At 37.5% G+C, this 19,988-nt stretch overlaps 3 protein-coding genes and 1 pseudogene across 3 annotated transcripts in view; 2 read left to right on the top strand and 2 right to left on the bottom strand.

Moving 5' to 3' along the window:
• Positions 1-1,725: 1,725 nt before the first annotated feature.
• On the bottom strand, positions 1,726-3,092 carry LOC132107734 (E3 ubiquitin-protein ligase RNF182-like). Its single transcript, XM_059513906.1, has one exon. It carries the CDS (start codon positions 2,832-2,834, stop codon positions 2,070-2,072), a length of 765 nt encoding a protein of 254 aa, XP_059369889.1. The 5' UTR covers positions 2,835-3,092; the 3' UTR covers positions 1,726-2,069.
• A 6,229-nt stretch (positions 3,093-9,321) lies between these two features.
• On the top strand, positions 9,322-9,943 carry LOC132107573 (sphingosine-1-phosphate phosphatase 2-like; annotated as a pseudogene).
• Positions 9,944-11,791: 1,848 nt separating this feature from the next.
• LOC132107724 (phenylalanine--tRNA ligase beta subunit-like) overlaps positions 11,792-19,988 on the bottom strand; it is a 297,726-nt gene continuing 289,529 nt past the window's right edge. Inside the window, exons 2-18 of the mRNA XM_059513887.1 lie at positions 18,481-18,540; positions 18,045-18,100; positions 17,577-17,731; positions 17,423-17,498; positions 17,141-17,256; positions 16,905-17,055; positions 15,924-16,032; positions 15,688-15,758; positions 15,335-15,396; positions 15,177-15,228; positions 14,643-14,704; positions 14,326-14,533; positions 14,145-14,225; positions 13,137-13,229; positions 12,895-13,012; positions 12,668-12,820; positions 11,792-12,020 (exon numbers count right to left, since the gene is read on the bottom strand). Coding sequence (XP_059369870.1) covers positions 11,869-12,020; positions 12,668-12,820; positions 12,895-13,012; positions 13,137-13,229; positions 14,145-14,225; positions 14,326-14,533; positions 14,643-14,704; positions 15,177-15,228; positions 15,335-15,396; positions 15,688-15,758; positions 15,924-16,032; positions 16,905-17,055; positions 17,141-17,256; positions 17,423-17,498; positions 17,577-17,731; positions 18,045-18,100; positions 18,481-18,538 — 1,773 coding nt within the window. The 5' untranslated portion in view covers positions 18,539-18,540 and the 3' untranslated portion in view covers positions 11,792-11,868. The remainder of the gene's footprint in view (positions 12,021-12,667; positions 12,821-12,894; positions 13,013-13,136; positions 13,230-14,144; positions 14,226-14,325; positions 14,534-14,642; positions 14,705-15,176; positions 15,229-15,334; positions 15,397-15,687; positions 15,759-15,923; positions 16,033-16,904; positions 17,056-17,140; positions 17,257-17,422; positions 17,499-17,576; positions 17,732-18,044; positions 18,101-18,480; positions 18,541-19,988) is intronic.
• Positions 18,961-19,988, top strand: part of scaf4b (SR-related CTD-associated factor 4b) — a 35,298-nt gene continuing 34,270 nt past the window's right edge. The window contains exons 1-2 of the mRNA XM_059513886.1: positions 18,961-19,164; positions 19,854-19,937. Of these exons, the coding sequence (XP_059369869.1) occupies positions 19,129-19,164; positions 19,854-19,937 (120 nt within the window). The 5' untranslated portion in view covers positions 18,961-19,128. The remainder of the gene's footprint in view (positions 19,165-19,853; positions 19,938-19,988) is intronic.

Here is a 19,988-nt window from a genome sequence, read left to right as displayed (position 1 = left end):
TTTAGGCTAGTATGCAGATTTGCGACCAGTTTATCTTTTGATTAAACTTGGCACAGTGCTAACGATGCTAAGGTCATGGATGGATTCTCTGGGAATGGATGAACTTTGTATGCAGTTTTGGATAAAAGTGTAATATTATTAATAAAAATGTTGGGTGTGATAAAAGTGATAAAACAGTACACAATAGATGCATTTTCACTAGTGATTTGACTTTTGGACCCCATTCTGTATAGTGGCCCCACAACTGAAGACCGAATATCATTGCATTAGAATCACACCAAATGGCAGTTGTGGGTTCTTCCTAGAACTATTTTTGCAACAATGTTTAACCATCATTTTGGTGATTCTTAGAGGATGTATGAAGTCAGTTCTTCTCAAGCTCACACAGGTGTCCTAACCAGGAATCTCAGGTGGCCAAGCACAAATATGAGGCCCATGAAGAGCAGCACAAAAATGGACAGGAAGGAGAAAATGGCGCACACGTATCTGGTTGCGGTGGATGCCGTGGGGCAGGTTCTGTATCTGATAGTCTGGTATGTGTAGCATAGGGGCCAACTGATGCACCACAGCTTCTCCTTGCACACAAGCAACATATGCAGACTCTTCTTGTTTAATGTGTGCAGGCACTCCAAGATTTTGGGCTGAAATAGTTGAAAAAGGGCTAGATTCTGCTCCCATACTCCTTGTTGGGAAACACCAGCCTGTACTATTAAATGACTTAATAAGTACTAGTCCTTCTTTTGTTTTTGAAATGGCTAATTAAGGAGTTCCTTAAATTTTTCCAGTTTCCCTATACTAATCAAACACTAGCGTGAATTCCTTGGTAACACTTTACAACAATGTTCCATTTGTAAGCATTATTTAGCTAGTTAATATGAACTAACAATGAAAAATGCTTATTAGCATTTATTAATCTTAGTTAATCTTCATTTCAACATTTACAAATACACTATTATGATCAAAAGTTGTATTTGTTAATATTAACCTAATGGATCTAAGCTAACCAGAAGTAACACTGAAAAGTTGTATTTTTAATAACTAACTTTAATAAATGCATTGCTCATTGTTAGCTAGCCTAATGCAGAAACTAACATTAACAAATGGTCAATAAGTAATCATTACACAAATATAAGCAATCATAACAAAATGTTACTGGTAATTATACTGTACAAATGATGTTTGTAAATAAAACAGAGACGTTGGCCTATGTTTTGCAAGAAAATACTTCCAAAATTTGACATAATTTAATCCAATGTGTTACTTGAGGTTTCTTTGTAATAATTTGTGTAGCCTATTTTTTCCAGTTAACTGGGATTGATATAAATAGGCACATCTTATTTACCTAATAAATAAGTACTAGATTGACTATATAAAAGATGTGGTAACACTTTATTTTAAGGTGTCCTTGTTACATGCACTTAATATTATAATAACAATTAATTATGCATAATTACATGCAATTAACCCTAAGCCAAACCATATTCACATGTGACCACACAACCAGTCATAAATTGCACAGGTATATTTGTAGCAATAGCCAACAATACATTGGGTCAAAATTGTAGATTTTTCTTTTATGCAAAAAATCATTAAGATATTAAGTGAAGATCATGTTCCATGAAGATATTCCTACTGTAAATATATCAAAACCTAATATCTGCTTAGTAATAAGCATTGCTAAGTAATAAACATTGCTAAGAACTTCAACTTTAAAGGTGATTTTTTTTTTTTTTTTGCACTACAGATTTTCAAATAGTTATCTGGGTCAAATATTGTCATATCCTAACACGCCATTCATTAATGGAAAGCTTATATTCAGCTTTCAGATGATGTATAAATCTCAGTTTCAAAAAAATTTACCCTTATGACTGGTTTTGCGCTCTGGGTTCACTTATTATAGTAAATACATGTAGTTATCACTTAATACTTAGGCCTATATGTATAATTACACTGTAACAATGACACCTTCAAATAAAGAGAAACCAAAGATAGCCTACGAAAAGTACTAGTAACATGAAAAGAAACTAACTGGTAATAATAAACGCTTGTCATCGGATGCTCATCTCCAGTCACGCGTTTCTCCGGCTCGCGCTAGTGGTGGCCGAGGAGCGGCCCGTCTCGTGCTCCGGTCGGTCTTTGAGCCAGTAGAGGAGCCACGTTACCATCGCAGACACCATGGCGAGGATGCTGGCCACCGACAGACAGAGGGGTCCCGCGGGCGAGGGCGGCCCGCCGTGGCTGTGGACGAAAATGAGGCCCATGAAGAGCAGCACTAACATGGACAATAACGAGAAGATGACGCACACGCATCCGGTGGTCAGCGCGAGACGCCTGCAGTTCTGACAGCTCTCGTAGCGCGAGACCGAGTCCTGGGACAGCGTGGTCGCGGTGGACACGGTCAAGGTGGACGGAGTCGCGTGACCAGCCATGGACGCGTCCTCCTCGCGCCGGAGCGCCACGAGCGCCGGGTGCAGCGGAGGCCGGTGAGGCGGCAGAGCATCCTGAGGCACGGGGTCCGAGTCGATGTACAGAGGGAAGTCCTCCGTCGCCTTGGTGTTGTTCGGCAGGTTCTGGATCCGGTAGTCCGGGACCGGCGTGCGGTGGCGGCACACGGGGCAGCTGATGCGCCACGGCCGCTCCTCGCACAGCTGAAGCGCGTGCAGACACTCCTCGCAGAACGTGTGCAGACACTCCAAGATCTTGGGCGCCCGACGGTCGAGGTCGAAAAAGTTGTAGCAGATTTTGCACTCGTATTCCTCATAGGGAAACGCCTTGGGTACCGGAACACCGGGATGCTCCGGCCCGTTATCTTCTGCTGCATCCATCGCTGCCATGACATCTCGCGCTGCCTCACATCCTCCACACAATGAACGCGAGCAGCCTTTTCTTCTCTTTATCCCGTCAGCGAACGCCGTTAAACCCGGACATTTTTGTCTCAGGCCTTTAAAAGAACGCTTATTGTGTTCTCCGTGCACGTTGAGTAAATAATTAACCGTATCGTTCTGGTGATGTAATGATTTTAAATGCGCTGGACGCGGCGAGAATCACACCTCAATCAAAGCATCAGACACGCGTCCTGGTCAAACACGACAGATGCTGTCTACGTCAGTAGATTTAACTCCTTTGTTGCTGTTTTTTCTTCCATGCATCATTCTAGCCATTTAACCGCGTTTATTCCTCACTGTGAGTCATCTACCTGATGTTGTCATGGACACTAATAATCCAGAAACATAAGGCTTGCCGCTTCATTCACAGACTTCCCAGACACCTTCCATTCAAATAAATAAACATGTTTAATATGTTTACATTTTTGTGACAACTACCCCGGGTCCTTTTGTGTTGTTATTTTGGATATAATATTACATTTACAATTTACCAAAAAATACCCATAACTTCTGAAATGAAAAAAAAAAATATATATATATAAATATATATATATATATATATATATATATATATATATATATATATATATATATATATTAAATGTTTCGTAATTAAAGAAAAAACAAAACAAAAACAAATATATATATATATATATATATATATATATATATATATATATATATATATATATATATATATATATATATATATTAGATTGTAATCCAGTTTTGGTTTTGAAATGGATCAGGCCATCAGTAGTGAATTCAGGTAGATTGGGACACCTTTTGCCATTGAGAAAAAAGAAAATGGCCAAATTAACCTAAATTAATCCCAGTGGGTTGTTAAAGAAAAACTTTTTTGTAAGATTGGGATACCTTTGATCCAAAAATCATGAATAGGCATATCCAAAATATCCCAAAAAAGTGTATTTACTTGTGGATCAGATGAAGACAAATGTTTAAAAGAAACTGAAACCGAAGGACATCATTCTGATCCAGATTAAACTTTTACCCCTGGTTTCACAGACGAGGTTTAAGTCCCAGACTAAAATGTAGGTCTGAGCTGTATCAACTAAAATAAACTTGCAATGACTGATCTTAAAATATACCAGTGCCTTTGTTTTGTCTCAAGATGCTCATTAATGTGTTTTCTAAGGCACATTTATGAAAAATTACTTAAATGTCCTAATTGAACTATGGCTAAGTCTAAGCACTGTCTGTGAAACCAGGCCTTAGAGCTTTAGCAAGAGATGTGGTCAATTCTGGGATGTTTTGTGAATTAGTTAATTTGTCTCACACTTAAACATCTCATTAGATAAAATGACATAAAAAGTGTAATATCATATTATCCTTGATGAGTCTGAATTAAATTTTTTATATAATTATTTATTTTTCAACCTGATACCACAGATTAAAAAATACAGTAGTACGTTTTTAATCCGTTATACTTAGATAGGCTATTAGTGCTGATACTTAAATAACTTATTTTATTGTGATTTATTTTAGAGGAGAATATGGTCTGTTTATAAGTAAATAAGATAGCATTATCCGCGTTACAATGAAAATGACATTTCAGACTTATATTTTTTTGTTTTATTAATAGCCTATGAAATCCAAATGAACACAACGTTGACACCTTCATAATCAATCATTCTTCATTTTTAACCAAAAGTAAATACGATGGAAGTGCCTGAGATCGATCACTTGATTATTTCTGCAAATTAATTCCAGATACGGAAATATACGTCACTAAATGACTAGAATAACAGTACAATATTCATTTCTTAAAGTCACAGAGTCAAAGGTACTGCAAGGCAGGAATCTCCCATCTGTGACAGGTATGATAAGCAGGTAATTTTCAGTGCGTAAACATGGCAGCCAATCAAAAAAGCCATGAGCTTCTACGTCAGCGCTCTTTCACGCGCTGTCACCTGCAGCTGTAGGCTACAGCACATCTGTGCACGCGCGCTGGGTGCGGAAGCTCAAATCTCCGCGAGGCCATGTGAGGGGGTCCTCTCGTACCTGAACAGCCCCGAGCTGGTGGTCGCTTTCTGGTGCCGAGAGACTCAGCATGGGGGGTCTCTCGGAATATACACACGCACACGTTTGTTTTGGTGATAAGTGGGGACATCGCATAAGCGTAATAGTTTTTATACTGTACAAACTGTATATTTTATCGGCCTACACCTGACCCTAGCCCTCACATGAAACTTTGTGCTATTTCAGATGTTTATAAAGCAATTGTTGATGTCTCATCTTGTAGATTAATTAAAAAACTGTTTTCATAATTCATTCTTTTTTTAATATAGCCTATACAATGAGCTTTAAACTGAAAGACAGGACACCAACCTGAACCTAAATCTTGCTTTCATATCTTGCATTAATAACTTTAATACTAATAATAATTATAATAATAATAAAAAAATCTGTATATATCTATATATATATATATATATATATATATATATATATATATATATATATATATAATGACAAGGATATGACAGGTGTTACCAGTTACCTTAACGGTACATATTTCATTTCTCTGTCTCTCTCTCTCTCTCTCTCTCTCTCTCTCTCTCTCTCTCTCTCTCTCTCTCTCTCTCTCTTTCTCTCTCTCTGCAGGTAGTGATGTACAGTCGTGGCCAAAAGTTTTGAGAATTACATAAATATTAGTTTTCAAAAAGTTTGCTGCTAAACTGCTTTTAGATCTTTGTTTCAGTTGTTTCTGTGATGTACTGAAATATAATTACAAGCACTTCATATGTTTCAAAGGCTTTTATCGACAATTACGTGACATTTATGCAAAGAGTCAGTATTTGCAGTGTTGGCCCTTCTTTTTCAGGACCTCTGCAATTCGACTGGGCATGCTCTCAACCAACTTCTGGGCCAAATGCTGACTGATAGCAACCCATTCTTTCATAATCACTTCTTGGAGTTTGTCAGAATTAGTGGGTTTTTGTTTGTATACCCGCCTCTTGAGGATTGACCACAAGTTCTCAATGGGATTAAGATCTGGGGAGTTTCAAGGCCATGGACCCAAAATTTCAACATTCTGGTCCCCGAGCCACTTAGTTATCATTTTTGCCTTATGGCACGGTGCTCCATCGTGCTGGAAAATGCATTGTTCTTCACCAAACTGTTGTTGGATTGTTGGAAGAAGTTGCTGTTGGAGGGTGTTTTGGTACCATTCTTTATTCATGGCTGTGTTTTTGGGCAGAATTGTGAGTGAGCCCACTCCCTTGGATGAGAAGCAACCCCACACATGAATGGTGTCAGGATGCTTTACTGTTGGCATGACACAGGACTGATGGTAGCGCTCACCTTTTCTTCTCCGGACAAGCCTTTTTCCAGATGCCCCAAACAATCGGAAAGGGGCTTCATCGGAGAATATGACTTTGCCCCAGTCCTCAGCAGTCCATTCACTATACTTTCTGCAGAAGATAAATCTATCCCTGATGTTTTTTTTGGAGAGAAGTGGCTTCTTTGCTGCCCTTCTTGACACCAGGCCATCTTCCAGAAGTCTTGGCCTCACTGTGCGTGCAGATGCGCTCACACCTGCCTGCTGCCATTCCTGAGCAAGCTCTGCACTGGTGGCACTCCGATCCCGCAGCTGAATCCTCTTTAGGAGACGATCCTGGCGCTTGCTGGACTTTCTTGGATGCCCTGAAGCCTTCTTTACAAGAATTGAACCTCTTTCCTTGAAGTTCTTGATGATCCTATAAATTGTTGATTTAGGTGCAATCTTAGTAGCCACAATATCCTTGCCTGTGAAGCCATTTTTATTCAACGCAATGATGGCTGCACGGGTTTCTTTGCAGGTCACCATGGTTAACAATGGAAGAACAATGATTTCAAGCATCACCCTCCTTTTAACATGTCAAGTCTGCCATTCTAACCCAATCAGCCTGACATAATGATCTCCAGCCTTGTGCTCGCAACATTCTCACCTGAGTTAACAAGACGATTACTGAAATGATCTCAGCAGGTCCTTTAATGACAGCAATGAAATGCAGTGGAAAGGTTTTTTTTTGGGATTAAGTTAATTTTCATGGCAAAGAAGGACTATGCAATTCATCTGATCACTCTTCATAACATTCTGGAGTATATGCAAATTGCTATTATAAAAACTTAAGCAGCAACTTATCCAATATCCAATATTTATGTAATTCTCAAAACTTTTGGCCAGGACTGTATATTGGACAAGTGATGAAGGATATTTTAAAGCTGCCCCGTCCTCCGTCTCCCCCTGTGGTCAAACTGGAGACGTGTGTGGATGCGGAGTACGGGCTTTCATCTCATTTACACTGCTTCTCAGCGCTTAGGAGAGAGTGAAGGTCAGACTAGATTGAGAATGTTTTAAGTGTGTTTTTTTTTTTTTTTTGCATAGTTCACTGAAGGGGCGGAGCCATCTGTCACCATCAGTCAGCCCAAGTCCCGCCCACACATCTGCTGTGTGCCATTATAATGAACTCTCAGTAAATGACTGTCAATCAGTGTCAGGTGTAGACGGTGCCATCCATCAGCTTTTTAAACCTTTGACTCTTGAGTGCTTTCAAATATTGGTTCAATTGTAAGTGTAAACCCTTAAACTTCTGTGCTCCTTTTATACTGGCCAGACAGTAGCACACATGTATAAGCATTATAAAACTTTATTAGTGGATTGTAAAGTTGGATTCCTTTCTTTTAGAGTGTTGTTTTGCTGTTTTGTCCGTAGGCTTATTTGCTGATATAGGCAACAATTTTTACATGTTAAATTTTATTGCAAACAAAATTGACTAAGGATGTGTTGACGCTTATTTGAAAGCATAGTCAAGATATCAAGTAAAATATACATTATAATGATAAATATTTTTTTAAATTGGAGCAATATTTACACGGCTGTCAAAAGTTTGGGGCCAGTAATGTTGTTGTTGTGGTTGTTTTTAAAGAATGCAATGCTTTCAATCAGCAAAATGTCTTAAATTGATCAAAAGTGACAGTAAATACATCTGTTATGCAATTTCTATTTCAAATAAATGCTGTTTTTTTATTTTTTTATTTTTTTTATAATTAATCCTAACAAAATGTATCACAGGCTCTACAAAAATATGAAGCAGAACAACTCTTTTCAACATCATAAATGTTTCTTGAGCAGCAAATTAGAATTAGGATCATGTGACACTGAAGATCGGAGTTTTGATGCTGGAAACAGCTTTGTGTCACACGAAAAAATTACATTTTACAAAATATTACATGGAAATAGTTAACCATTATTTGTCCAGAAAGCTGTATGTGTATGATTTAAGAGTAAAAAAAAAAAAAAAAAAAAAAAAAAAAACTTCCAGTCAATTATGCACTGTCCCACAGTCCTTTGTGCCCATTCAGGAAACATTCTTCATTAACTTCCTGTGAAAGACCCCCAGCCGACAGAGGAAGAAAGGAAGGAAAGGAGATAGACAGATGGAGAGACAGGGAGATGGATGGAGTAAGACAGAATAGAAGGGGCGGAGCAACTTCGTGAATATGTAAAGCCTCTTCCAGTGTTGTCAGTGATTAACAGAGTCCTGAATTAAAACCAGAGGGAAGAGCACATGTCAGGAGAAAAGAGATGTTATTATGAGAAGAGCTGCCACACAGAATGGATGGAGGCTGCAACATAGAGAGAGAAGGAAAAAAAGATGACGAGGAAAGATGGATGAGAAAATGTTTTAATAAATACACTAAATTTTCAGTTAGAAAAAACACCATAGAAGTAGTTCATGTGCACTATATACCAAGTCATCTGAAGATGGATGGATCAAATTTAGCACATTATTTATGGAAAATCTTATCCTCTGCCATAGCTTTCAAATCAAATTTGTATTTGTTTACATTCAAACCTGTCCACATTTGAGACACGTTACATCAAACTGTTCATGTTAGATTGAGCTGTTTGTTACTCTGTCTTTGCATGTTAGTTCCCGTTTGAACTGGGCCTGATTGTGGCTGTGGTTCTGGTGTGTCTGAGTCGTCTTTACACCTACATGCACTCTGCTGTGGTAAGTCTGGAAGAGAGACTTTAAAATGCACATGCACTTTTGCATCTGATATGAAAGATTTATACTCTTGTATAATTCATATTGTCAGGCTGGTCTCCATAGGTTTTACCTCTAGTTCCTTTAATATAGCACAGCTGCAGTGGTGCATCATGCGGAGGCAAACGTTTGGCCTATTCCTCATGTTACTGCACAGATTAACAACAACTCAGAACAGTTTAGCAATTACATAGCAACATGATAACCACTAGAAATGCCCTTGCAACGATCTAGAACCCCTCAGAACACCCTTGGATTTGCATAGCAATACATTTACCACTCAGAACACCCTAGCAACTGCATAGCAAAGCGGTTACCATGAACAGAAAATGTGTACATATTTCATAATAATGGCATAAAAACTGTATTATCGTATCCTTATGACCGTGCGTTATACTCATTGTGCTGCATGAAGCTAGAATTACAGAGTCTGATCATAGACTGTGAGTCTGATACTAATGACAGAGATGATTCCCCTTCCTCTCAGGATGTGATCTGTGGTGTTGTAATTTGTAATTAGTGTCGTACTTGTACTGGGGAACCATGGACTACATTCAGCTGCACAACCCTCTCTCCCCCGTGGTGGGGGTGGTTCTGCCCCTCTTCCTGTCCTATAAGTACACCGAGCTGGACCATAACAGCACCACACGGGGGGGACACCACTATTATTTTAGCATGCTGTTCGGGATGTTCAGTCAGGTACTGGGTAAATGAGCACCTGGACTTGACCTTTGACCTAGCCGGGCTTTTTCCAGTGAATTTTCCTCCGCTGACCCTTGCAGCGTTGGGTGTCGGTGTGGCGCGGTTCCTGGTCGGGTTAGGGATGCTGGTTCTGACCCGGCAGACGGTGCGCTGGACGAGTCTGCGGGTGCTCTGTCGAATTGACGGAGCGTCTGTGAGTGACGTCGATGCATGGAGAAGGAAAGAGATCGAGGTGCATTATAAGTTCAGCACATAAGTTGCCATCAGACTGGTCAACAGTTCCTGGTGAACAGTGTTTGTGATGATGGGATTCTATAATTTCTCAGTGTTTACAGGCAAGTTTAAAGAGAATCCCAGTCTATAATATCCACATAAATCTGTTTAGGAATAGCTGGCACATTTTAGTTCTCACATTAATTCTCTGCAATAATCCAAAAGCCAAAGGAAAAACCCTACTGGGTTTTTTATCAGTTTAGCAGGGTACTGTTTTAGCCTAGGTTACATAATCTCTGCTGCTCAGAGATCCTGCCATAACATTTACCATTACACATTGCACCTTTATTCCTTTTTGACAGTATCTACACAGCAAACTGTTTATTTATTTCAGTCATAACCTTTATGTGAGTCCATAGTGCAAATATGAATGTTGCCCCATAGACTTCCATTGTAAAAAGCATTTCTATCAGGGTAAACCTTCGGAAGAATTGATATTGTTTTCTGTAGAAACCACTAACTTGAATATTTCTTTTGATAATTTCCTAAAGACAGCGACGCTTTAAAAGTTTAAGAAAGAAAGCCACAGGTTAAAGATGCAGTCACTTTGACCGTTGTTGAGTGGATTTCAATTGTGAAAATGCAGTTGTTTCAATAGGAATCCATGTAATCTGGAATTTCTTGCGACGGCAAAAGATTTCCCCACACAGATTTTCTGACTGGTTCAAGATGGTTGCACAAATTATTAATACGCATATCTATGGCGTGGATTTTCCAGGGCCAAGTTGTGCTATACTGACAATGGGCCTTTTGCCAGCAAAGTATCAGCAAAATTTAGCAAATGTGCATGTTGAGTCTGGCTGGTCCTTTAGGAAAAAGTTCAGTTTTGTGATGTCACAATGACAAGCTGATGTTAGCATGAGCACAGATGATATTTAATGATAATTTCTAGTAACGCAGTGCTGGCATAAAATATACAAATTAGTCCTACTATTATTGCTTTTTTACCACATATGAATTTAATATTTATTAAAATATTGAAGAATATATTTTATGTATTGAGTGGTATGACACTCAGGATGTGTTTATGAGCTTTTACAGATGTGGTAAAAGAAATGAATAAACACAGTAAAAATGTCTTCTCTCTGTTTGTGGTGTTTTTTAATGATGTTGATCCGCCAAGTAGTGTTTGCTGTAGAGGGTCTAACAGTTCTTTGACAAACACTGCAGACACCAAACATGCCTCTCATGTAGCCACAACCCCTCGCAAATACAGTGTACACACAGACCATCCTCTCACACTCACAAATTAAAAACCTCTGATCACTTACCGTCTTGACACTAGAGAGGTACACACTTAGACATACCTACTCAACTTATAATAATGTCAAAGGCATTAAATAGCTATGAAATGACAAAAATGGAAGCATAGAAAGCTATTAGGCATTCTAGGAATATAAACTGAAGTTTTTGGATTCTTAAGGTCACGAAAAACTGAAATTCAGGCAAATGCATGTAAACAAGTCTGGTATGTGATTTATCCACAACCACACATACACAAACAAACACACATACTTCGTTTTCTAGCAAACCAACATACAGGTAAACATCCAGCCATGATACGAATCTGATCCACTGCATGGCCTCAAGACCTTCAATCTCTCAAAAGCTTTTAAATTAAATTAAATTATAGATACAATATTGTTTACATTAGCTTTACATTACAGTGTCACATTAGATGACTTTGCTTGGTATGCATCAAATGCATGCAAAAACCAACAGTTGTAGACATTTTTGGTTTATTAATCCACATTTCTTTGTTTCCATGTTGTAAAATGTGCTGGACACAAACAGAGTCGTGATGTTTAATTTATGAATATCATGCTAGCAGTGGACAAGCTGAGTTTTATTAAAACACTGATTTACACCATGAGACAGTAATGTGTGGCTGTAGCTTCTGAGGGAGGAGCCCAAAGCAGAGGGGTGTGGCTGAGGTTATTTGCATTATGACATCACAGGAAGGGTTCGATGTCGATATCGATGGCTGAGCAGGGCATGGTCAGCTCAAAACGACTGATGACATCAGGGTGAAGGACCCCGAGGTGTCCGATGCTTTGGCCACATGAAAAGATCTCAGCACAGCGGCCAGGAAAGAAGGTGGAGTCTGTAAGAAAGATAATGGAAATGAAATTGATTAAATAGGAATAATGCCATTTCAGTATGTATTATATGCTATTACAGTATTTATTAAGGTTTTGAATTTGCTTTTAGTTGAATATTTTAGGTTTTTATTTTAATGTTAAAGTTTTAGTAATTTAGTTTTTTGCACTTCTGTGCATTCTGCTTTATTAATTTTAGTACTTTAAATTAATTTCAGCTTTTTCAGAATGTAATTTTTTTTTCATATATATATATATATATATATATATAAAATTAAATAAAGTTTGTTTTTAATAGTTTTAGTTAGTAATAACAACACTGAAAATGAATGAATGCACTGATGAATCATTCACAATAATACCAGGAACAAGTAATTAAATATAGGGTCAATTTTATTTTATTAGATTTCAAATAGATTCTTCAATCCATCAGGTGGAAATGAGGCACACAGAAATACAAACATCATAAAAATAATCCAGTAATGAAAAAGTCCCACCAAAAGAACCAACATTTCCTATTTTAATTGTATTTATGCTGACCATAAACACTGTTAAATATTAACCACTACAATATCCATTTTTGAATATGACTCAGGTGCACAAACAGATCACAGGAAGGACACCATGTCAACTTTTAACATTCATGACTCACCCTCTGCCGCCTGGATGTGGTATCCTTGGTCACGGCCGGATTTGACGTCCAGCAGCTGCATGACCCGGTCCAGAAGTCCATGGATGACTTCAAATCCAGGGCTCTTGTTGTAGTAAACGGCACAGAGACGCCTGTTGTTACGGGCTCCTACATCTGCCAGACATATAAAGTTCAGTGACTGCATTCTTCTTAGCATGCATTGTGTGACATGAGCACATCAAACACACCTTTAGTTTCATCCTTCAGGACGACGTCCGAGATCTCGAACAGTTTGAGAGGAAGGGGCATCTTCCTGTTGGCAGCGATCGTCTTCAGGAGTCCGGGGAGAAGAGAGGTACGTGCCACCTACAGGAAAGTACGGTTTAGTTAGTCAGACTCTAACTACTAACTGATTTAAACTTGTGAAAGCACCCACTAGTGGACAAATGTGAGAAATGCCAATCGGAGGTGTCTGTATTTTTGGGGGTACCTGAAACTCTGCGGTCTTTGGGTTGGAGATGTGGACGGCTCTGGTTTCAGTGATGTTTTTCCTGAGTTTATCTGCGATATCTTCTTGTGAGCACTGCAGAGAGAGGAAAATACGGTCAAGTCACGGAAAGACTTCTAATAGATTTTTCTATTGTTTTGTGGCTGTTTAAAAAACAAATCTACAGCACAACCAATGTTATCTTTTGTTATGAATCAGACTTTAATGACTGGTTCTTTAAAGCTGGCATGAAATGAAAATGTCTATTTTTAAGTGCATGTTATTGATTTTTCGTTGTTTTTTTTATTTTTTACTGATTCATCCGACAAATTTAAACAAATTGTCATCACTAGGTTTCAGAATTAAATTGGATTAAAAATTGTTCAATAATACATTATACTTGGATATTTTTCACAATACAGAAGAAAATGAATGATTATGCTTTAAATTATAAAAGATTTATTAGTTTGAAAAATGACTTGTTGAATCTGTCCTCACTTTTTTAATGTTTATATTACAACAAATTGGAAATGTAGTTCTATCATTTAAAAGTCGGCATAAAAACAGATGTATGTGCAGTTTAAATGTTTGTATACAAGTTTTTAATTGAGTGTTGACTATCACATCTAAAAAATAGAAAGCAATGGACTTTGTTAATTTAATCTTTAATATAATAATATAGTAAATGTATCACCTGAGATGGATCCCTGTGTAGTTTACTGCATTAGTTGAGATGTTGTTTTCCTTAAGAAAACTTGACATGTAGAATACCTGATATTTATCCAAACTAATTGACATTGAATTGAAGTTTAATGAAATCAAGGACTTGCGAATTGGAAAAGTATCTACCAAGTCCTAATAACAACGATCATTTTATTCTAGAGCTCCGAGAGAGAGAGAGAGAGAGAGAGAGAAATAGTCATGAAAACTAAATGGCAAATGTTTTCAGTTCAAGACACTTTCTAAATAGACTAAACATCCAGAATATAAGAGAAAGGAGTGATTTCTAACCAGAGCGAATGTCAGCGCTTCGGTAAACCCAGCGGCTGCGAGATCTTGCCTCAGTAACTCTGACAACTTATTTAGAGGGAGCTGCAAATATATATAAAAAAAACACACGTTTAAGAGCCATAACATCAGCACTGAACCTGATCTCAAGTTTAATTGGTCAGAATGAATGTTACTCTTGAACCTGATTGGCTACGGTGTATGTGCGCGGCGTGCTCCTGACGATGTTGTTGAAGCCATACGCTATGGCGGCGTCCTCCATTATGTCACAGGCATGGATGACATCAGCACGCGTGGGCGGGATCTCAACCTGGATCAGATCGCCCTCTCCGCTGACCTCTGACCTCAAACACATCCGGGTCAGCAGCTGAGCGATGCTTTCTGCCGATTCACTGAGAGACAACACAGAGCGCGTGGTGATCAGGGTTCAATCGTTTGTAGCTAAGAAACAAATCTGAAAATCTCTAATGAGCTCAAGTGAAAGATTTATAATGTGCTCACTTGATGCCAACTCTTTTGTTGATGAAGTCCCCAGACAGTGTCTCTGTCCTGTACGCCAGCTCCTGAAGTCAAAGTCGACATCAGCAAATAACAAAATCACATTTTTTAATAAGGCGGAATCTATTACTAATACTGTCATGATTTTTTCTTTAAAGCCAATCTAATGTTGCTTTAATCTGGATTTAATATTTATTCACACAAGTTGAGCTCTATCAAAAGCATTTGTAGCAAAAAAAGAGATTAGTTTTGCATTTAAAAATGAAATAAAAATTAAAAGAGACTCTACTTGTCTAGGTGCACTTCTGGTTATGTGTTGGTAACCAAACGGTTTTGGGTTGCCATTTTATTTTTGAGCATTCAATGGAAGAGAATGGGAAACCAACATTCTTAAAATCATCTTTTGTGTTCCATGGAAGAAAGATAGGATGAGTAAATGACATGAAGTTCATTTTTGGTTGAACTATGTCTTTAACTTCAGTGTGGTTGTGTGGTAAGTCATTGTAATTACAATCAAGTTAAAAACTGAATACATACGGGATACAGACACAATCTGCCATCGGGATAAACAACTTCTGCCTCCTCAACCCTGAATAAAGAGAAACAAACATTTCAGAACTGAACCATACACTCACTGGCTGAATCCAAACTGGAGATGCTAGAAAACAATACAGAGTGTGTAACTTGATACTCACGTGAATGGTTCATCGCAGTATTCACTAAACAAGGTCACTACCATATCCAGCGTGATCTTTGCCTGCAAACACACACAGAAAACGTTTTTCATGTTTAAAAGCATGCTGTAGTTCTTAGATTTTGAGGATTCTTTGATGAACAGAAAGCTCAAAAGAACAGCAGTCATTTGTAACACTAGAAATGTCTCTACAGCTACTTTTGATCCATTTAATGCATCATTTCTGAATAAAAGTAATAATTCTTTAAAAAAAAGTTATAATCGTACAGACTCCAAATGTTTAAGCTGTAGTGTATATCGTATTATTGCTAAATAAAATAGTAATAAAAAAGTTAGAACAGTAAAACGGTTTACCTTTGTGAGGTCTGTGGCCGTGCACTCAATGAAAATGTTCTTTGTGTTTAATGAGATTTTGCTGTGGTCCCCTGAGAGAGAAGTACAAAACTTTAGACTAATAATTTTAAAAAAAACAACAGCTCAATCTGCAAAAAAATGGACAAAAAGGTCCAAAGCCTAAAAAGTTAAACAGAAAAAAAGGAGTGTGTGTGTGCACATCTATCCATGCTCCTGTAAGTGTGTATTTAACTCACCGTTGATGATCGGAGGCATAGACAGGACGACTCCATTACTGTCGTATATGACGGGGTACAGCGGTTCATTCTCGATGATGTGCAGGTAGTGCCTCAGATGACTGTCACTCTACAGGACATTAAATATTCAAGAGTAAAACTTTTTTATTGGTTTCAACTTGTTAAATGATGCAGACTGGGGGAAAAAAAACTCAAGAAACATACAAGACTAGACATAAATATGTTGGCAAATAACTTACTAATATACTGACCAATCAGATTTCACTTCACAGTAGGAGACTTGACCGACTGTGGCCAATCAGAATCCATCTGGCCCAGTATTAAGTATCACCGATGTACTATTATAGGTTTCGTTGATATGTTTAATTTGTTTTATTTTTAGATTTTCTGATTTCATCTTAATTTAAAAGTTTAGTTTTTTTTTCTTCTTATTTAATTGCCCTGTATAGTTTTTAGCTTTAGTTATGCTAGTACTTTAGCTTAAACTAAACGGAAATTAGAAATGTTGCCCTATTATATTATATTGCAGTTCATATTTTTATATTTTCTATAGGTTTCATTGTAATGTGAAAGTTTTAGTGATTGCATGTTTGTATAATTTTTACAGTCTTCAAGTTTTGTAGTTATTTTAATACTTCATTTGAAAATAGGAAATGCTGTTCTGTTATAGTTTTTGGAAATATCTTGAGTTCACTTGTATACATTGTTTCATTTACAATTTCCTTAAACTTCCGGTAACTTTGTTGTTTTTGTCTTTTTTAATATTATTTAATTTAACTTTGTCTATATAGTGTTTTTTATGATTATTATAAAGTTTTAGTTTTTAATTTGAATTATTTTAGTACCTCAACCTAAACTAAATGAAAATGAGAAATGTTGCCATGGCAGCTGGCGGAATTTAAACTTTATTTTTTATATTTGATTTTATTTGAGGTAATGAAAATGCTGATTTACTGGTCAGAACAGCCAATCAAATCTCACCTTATAGAGACTCATGAGCTCAGTGGCGGTGTACTCTTTGCTCTGATTGAGTGGTTTGAAGCGGATCTCGCCGGGAGGTTTGGCTGTGTAGGTGAAAGGACCAGAGATGGTGTCTAAATCATGAGTTCCTATGGCTACCAGGGTCCTTTTCCTGATGAGAGAAGAGCAGAGTGTTAAACCTCTGTATCGGCAGTGCACCTTCTCACAGTAAAGCAGCGAGTGATCTGATGACTGACCTGCAGATGTTCTGGTGCAGCTTCTCCTGCAGCTCGATGAAGCTCTCGTATCGCTCCTGAGTGAAGCTGATGTTGCGCAGTACAGCTGCTACAGCTTGCGGCCTCACAGATGCCGTCTAGAGAAACACGTCATATAATCTAATATCAGCACCGCAACCATCACATTCATTTAAATGATCTCCCTCCATTATTTACAATGGCTGATGGTTTCTCACTGTACTTGAGCTCTTAAGAAATCAATATAATTAAATATCTATGCTGCAATACGACTCTGATATGAACCTCCTCAGTTATGAGCAGCCGCTGAGGCTCTCCTCTGTCCGCTGGACTCACACGCTTGTACCGGGGAGCTTCCAACCTACAAACCCAACAAAACCAGTCATAAAAAGACAATTTCACTCAATCTGACAGCGGAACCACAAACACTGAGTCTCACTTCTCCTTGAAGACCTGCAGACCCCTGACGAGACCCTCCAGACACAGGAGATCATAGCGGTTCGCTGGCACATCGATCTTATACAGCACGACATCAGACGCTCCTTCGGCCTTCTCATTTCCCTGCTCACGGCTCAAGATCTCCTTCTCTGATGTCTACACATGGAGAGACAGACAAAATAATCCTTTTTCTCTTTCAAATTAAATGTGTCAATTTAAAATTTCTCTAATGATATTCTAAATATTTAATTAATTTAAATTAATATATATATATATATATATATATATATATATATATATATATATATATAAAATATTTAAAAACAAATATTTAAAAAACAAAAATAGACATTATTATATTATATAAATAATATAAATTATATGTATGTGTGTATGTGTATATAATTACGTTAAAAACTCTTTATTAACAAAGACAGTTTGTAAACAAATACAGTTTCACATGACTTACGATTTCGTCCAACTCGAGGCCAAACTCGAAACATAGTTCATCAAATTCTTCATCAGCTGAAATGTGAATAGAATATAAAATGTTATTATATAAATAAATAAAAAAATTAAGATTTAAGCCTGAAATTGAGTCGCAGTATGATTGCGTCATCAATGGGCTTGCGATTTTGACATCTCAGCTTTTCAAATAAATGGAGCATTAAAAACTACAATATAAGACATAAAGCACTACAGAATTCAAGCAGCAACAGACTAGAAAAAATACAATTAAATATAAAACAAAATCTGCACTGAATTCGGTGAAATCTCGGAATGATTTGAATCTGATGCAATCTCTGCGACACTCCGGATACATTTATATTAAATTCGTTTTGAGTGTCACACGCACATCGAGCAACACATTAACTAACACATTTACATACACATTAAACACTTACTGTACTTCTGTCCCAGAGCTTCGAAGAGCAGGTCTCTCTTCACGCTGACTGTCGGCATGGCTCTGATCAATCAGACCGGAACTCGACATTTCAAAATAAAAGACCAAATGGAACAACCTGAAAAAGCACTGGACACATGAAAATTCCCGTTGATAAGAAAACATTTCTTTTTATAATTTTTAATTCGTGTGTATTTTATATGACGGAGATTTTGGGGGATCTAAATGTATTCATTCATTCAATCATTAATTAATTAATTAATTACCTAAAATTATTATGTATCCCTTGAATAATCTCTCTATAAACCTTTGCATATGCTGTAAGCACTCAAACTAATTGTCTATTGTATATGACGGAGTTTTTTTGGGATCTAAATTTCTTTATTTAAAAAAAAATCGAGCTTGGGATATTGGCAGATATCTTTGTCAAAATGTTTTTGAAATAAACCAATGTCTCTACGGTTGCTCTCCGGTGCGCGGGGTGGCGCTCTCTCCTCGCGCACGCGCGTCACGCATCGACGTTCGCAGAAGGTTGTGTTGAGTTTTTGAGCGTCGATCTCATGCGGCCTCCAATTCGAAAATACATTTTACACATGTTTATTCGGGTACAGAATAATATATCCAAAGACATACTGAGTTAATAACGCTCATGGACATGGAAGCGGTGAACGCCTTTAACGGGGAGGTAAGAATTTTGTGTTTTATTTGCCGTTTACCCTTTAGCATTAGCCGAGCGCGCGCTTAGCGACTCCAAAAACAATCGGTGTTTATGTTTGTTTGTTGTTCACTTATGGATAAATATAATAGTTTTTGCATCTTAATATTCTAAAGTCAAATAAAACCCGGTTTATAGTTAAACAGACGTGGTAATAGTTTGAATGAAGTTAATTTGTTTAGTGACCTTCTACCTGTTTGTGCTGTTAAACTGCACTTCATTACAGTTAGTTTGAGCGCTTACAGCACATAAAGAGGTTTATAAGGAGATTATGCGAGGCATACATAATACTTTTAGTGTTTTAATCTAGTTTTGACCGTTTCGTTGTATTAGAATTGAATGTGGAGGGAATAGCAGTGGCGCCCCCTACAGAGTCAGAGACCTGATCAACCTTATTGATGATTTAATCAATTTTATAAAGGTGTTTCCGAGTTAAAAACAGAGATCTGGTGTTTTCATTAAGTTTGTTTTAAGGTTTTAAATGCGTGTTTTATTCATTTTGACGTTGTCTATGTTCTCAGAGGTTTTTGAGATCTAGTTGGCCAGTAACTCAGCTGAAAATTTTGCATGTCATTTTGGATGTTTTGGTCTCAGTTCTTGGTTTACATTTCTTATGAGGGTAAATTTGACATTTCTTCATCCTGCTTTCTACCCTGTAGATGCTGTCCATGATGGACATGACTCCCCCGATCTCTCGAGCCAAAATGATGTCTGTAACCAAAGCGGGAATCAAAGCTATCAAGGTAAGTCGGGACGGAAAATAGCAAAAGGAAGGGATCTTGATAATCATGAAG

Source organism: Carassius carassius, chromosome 28 (assembly GCF_963082965.1).
Source record: "Carassius carassius chromosome 28, fCarCar2.1, whole genome shotgun sequence".
NCBI classification, from domain to species: Eukaryota; Metazoa; Chordata; class Actinopteri; order Cypriniformes; family Cyprinidae; genus Carassius; species Carassius carassius.
The sequence above is the reverse complement of the archived record's forward strand: the minus strand, read 5'-3'. Positions and strand labels throughout refer to the sequence as shown.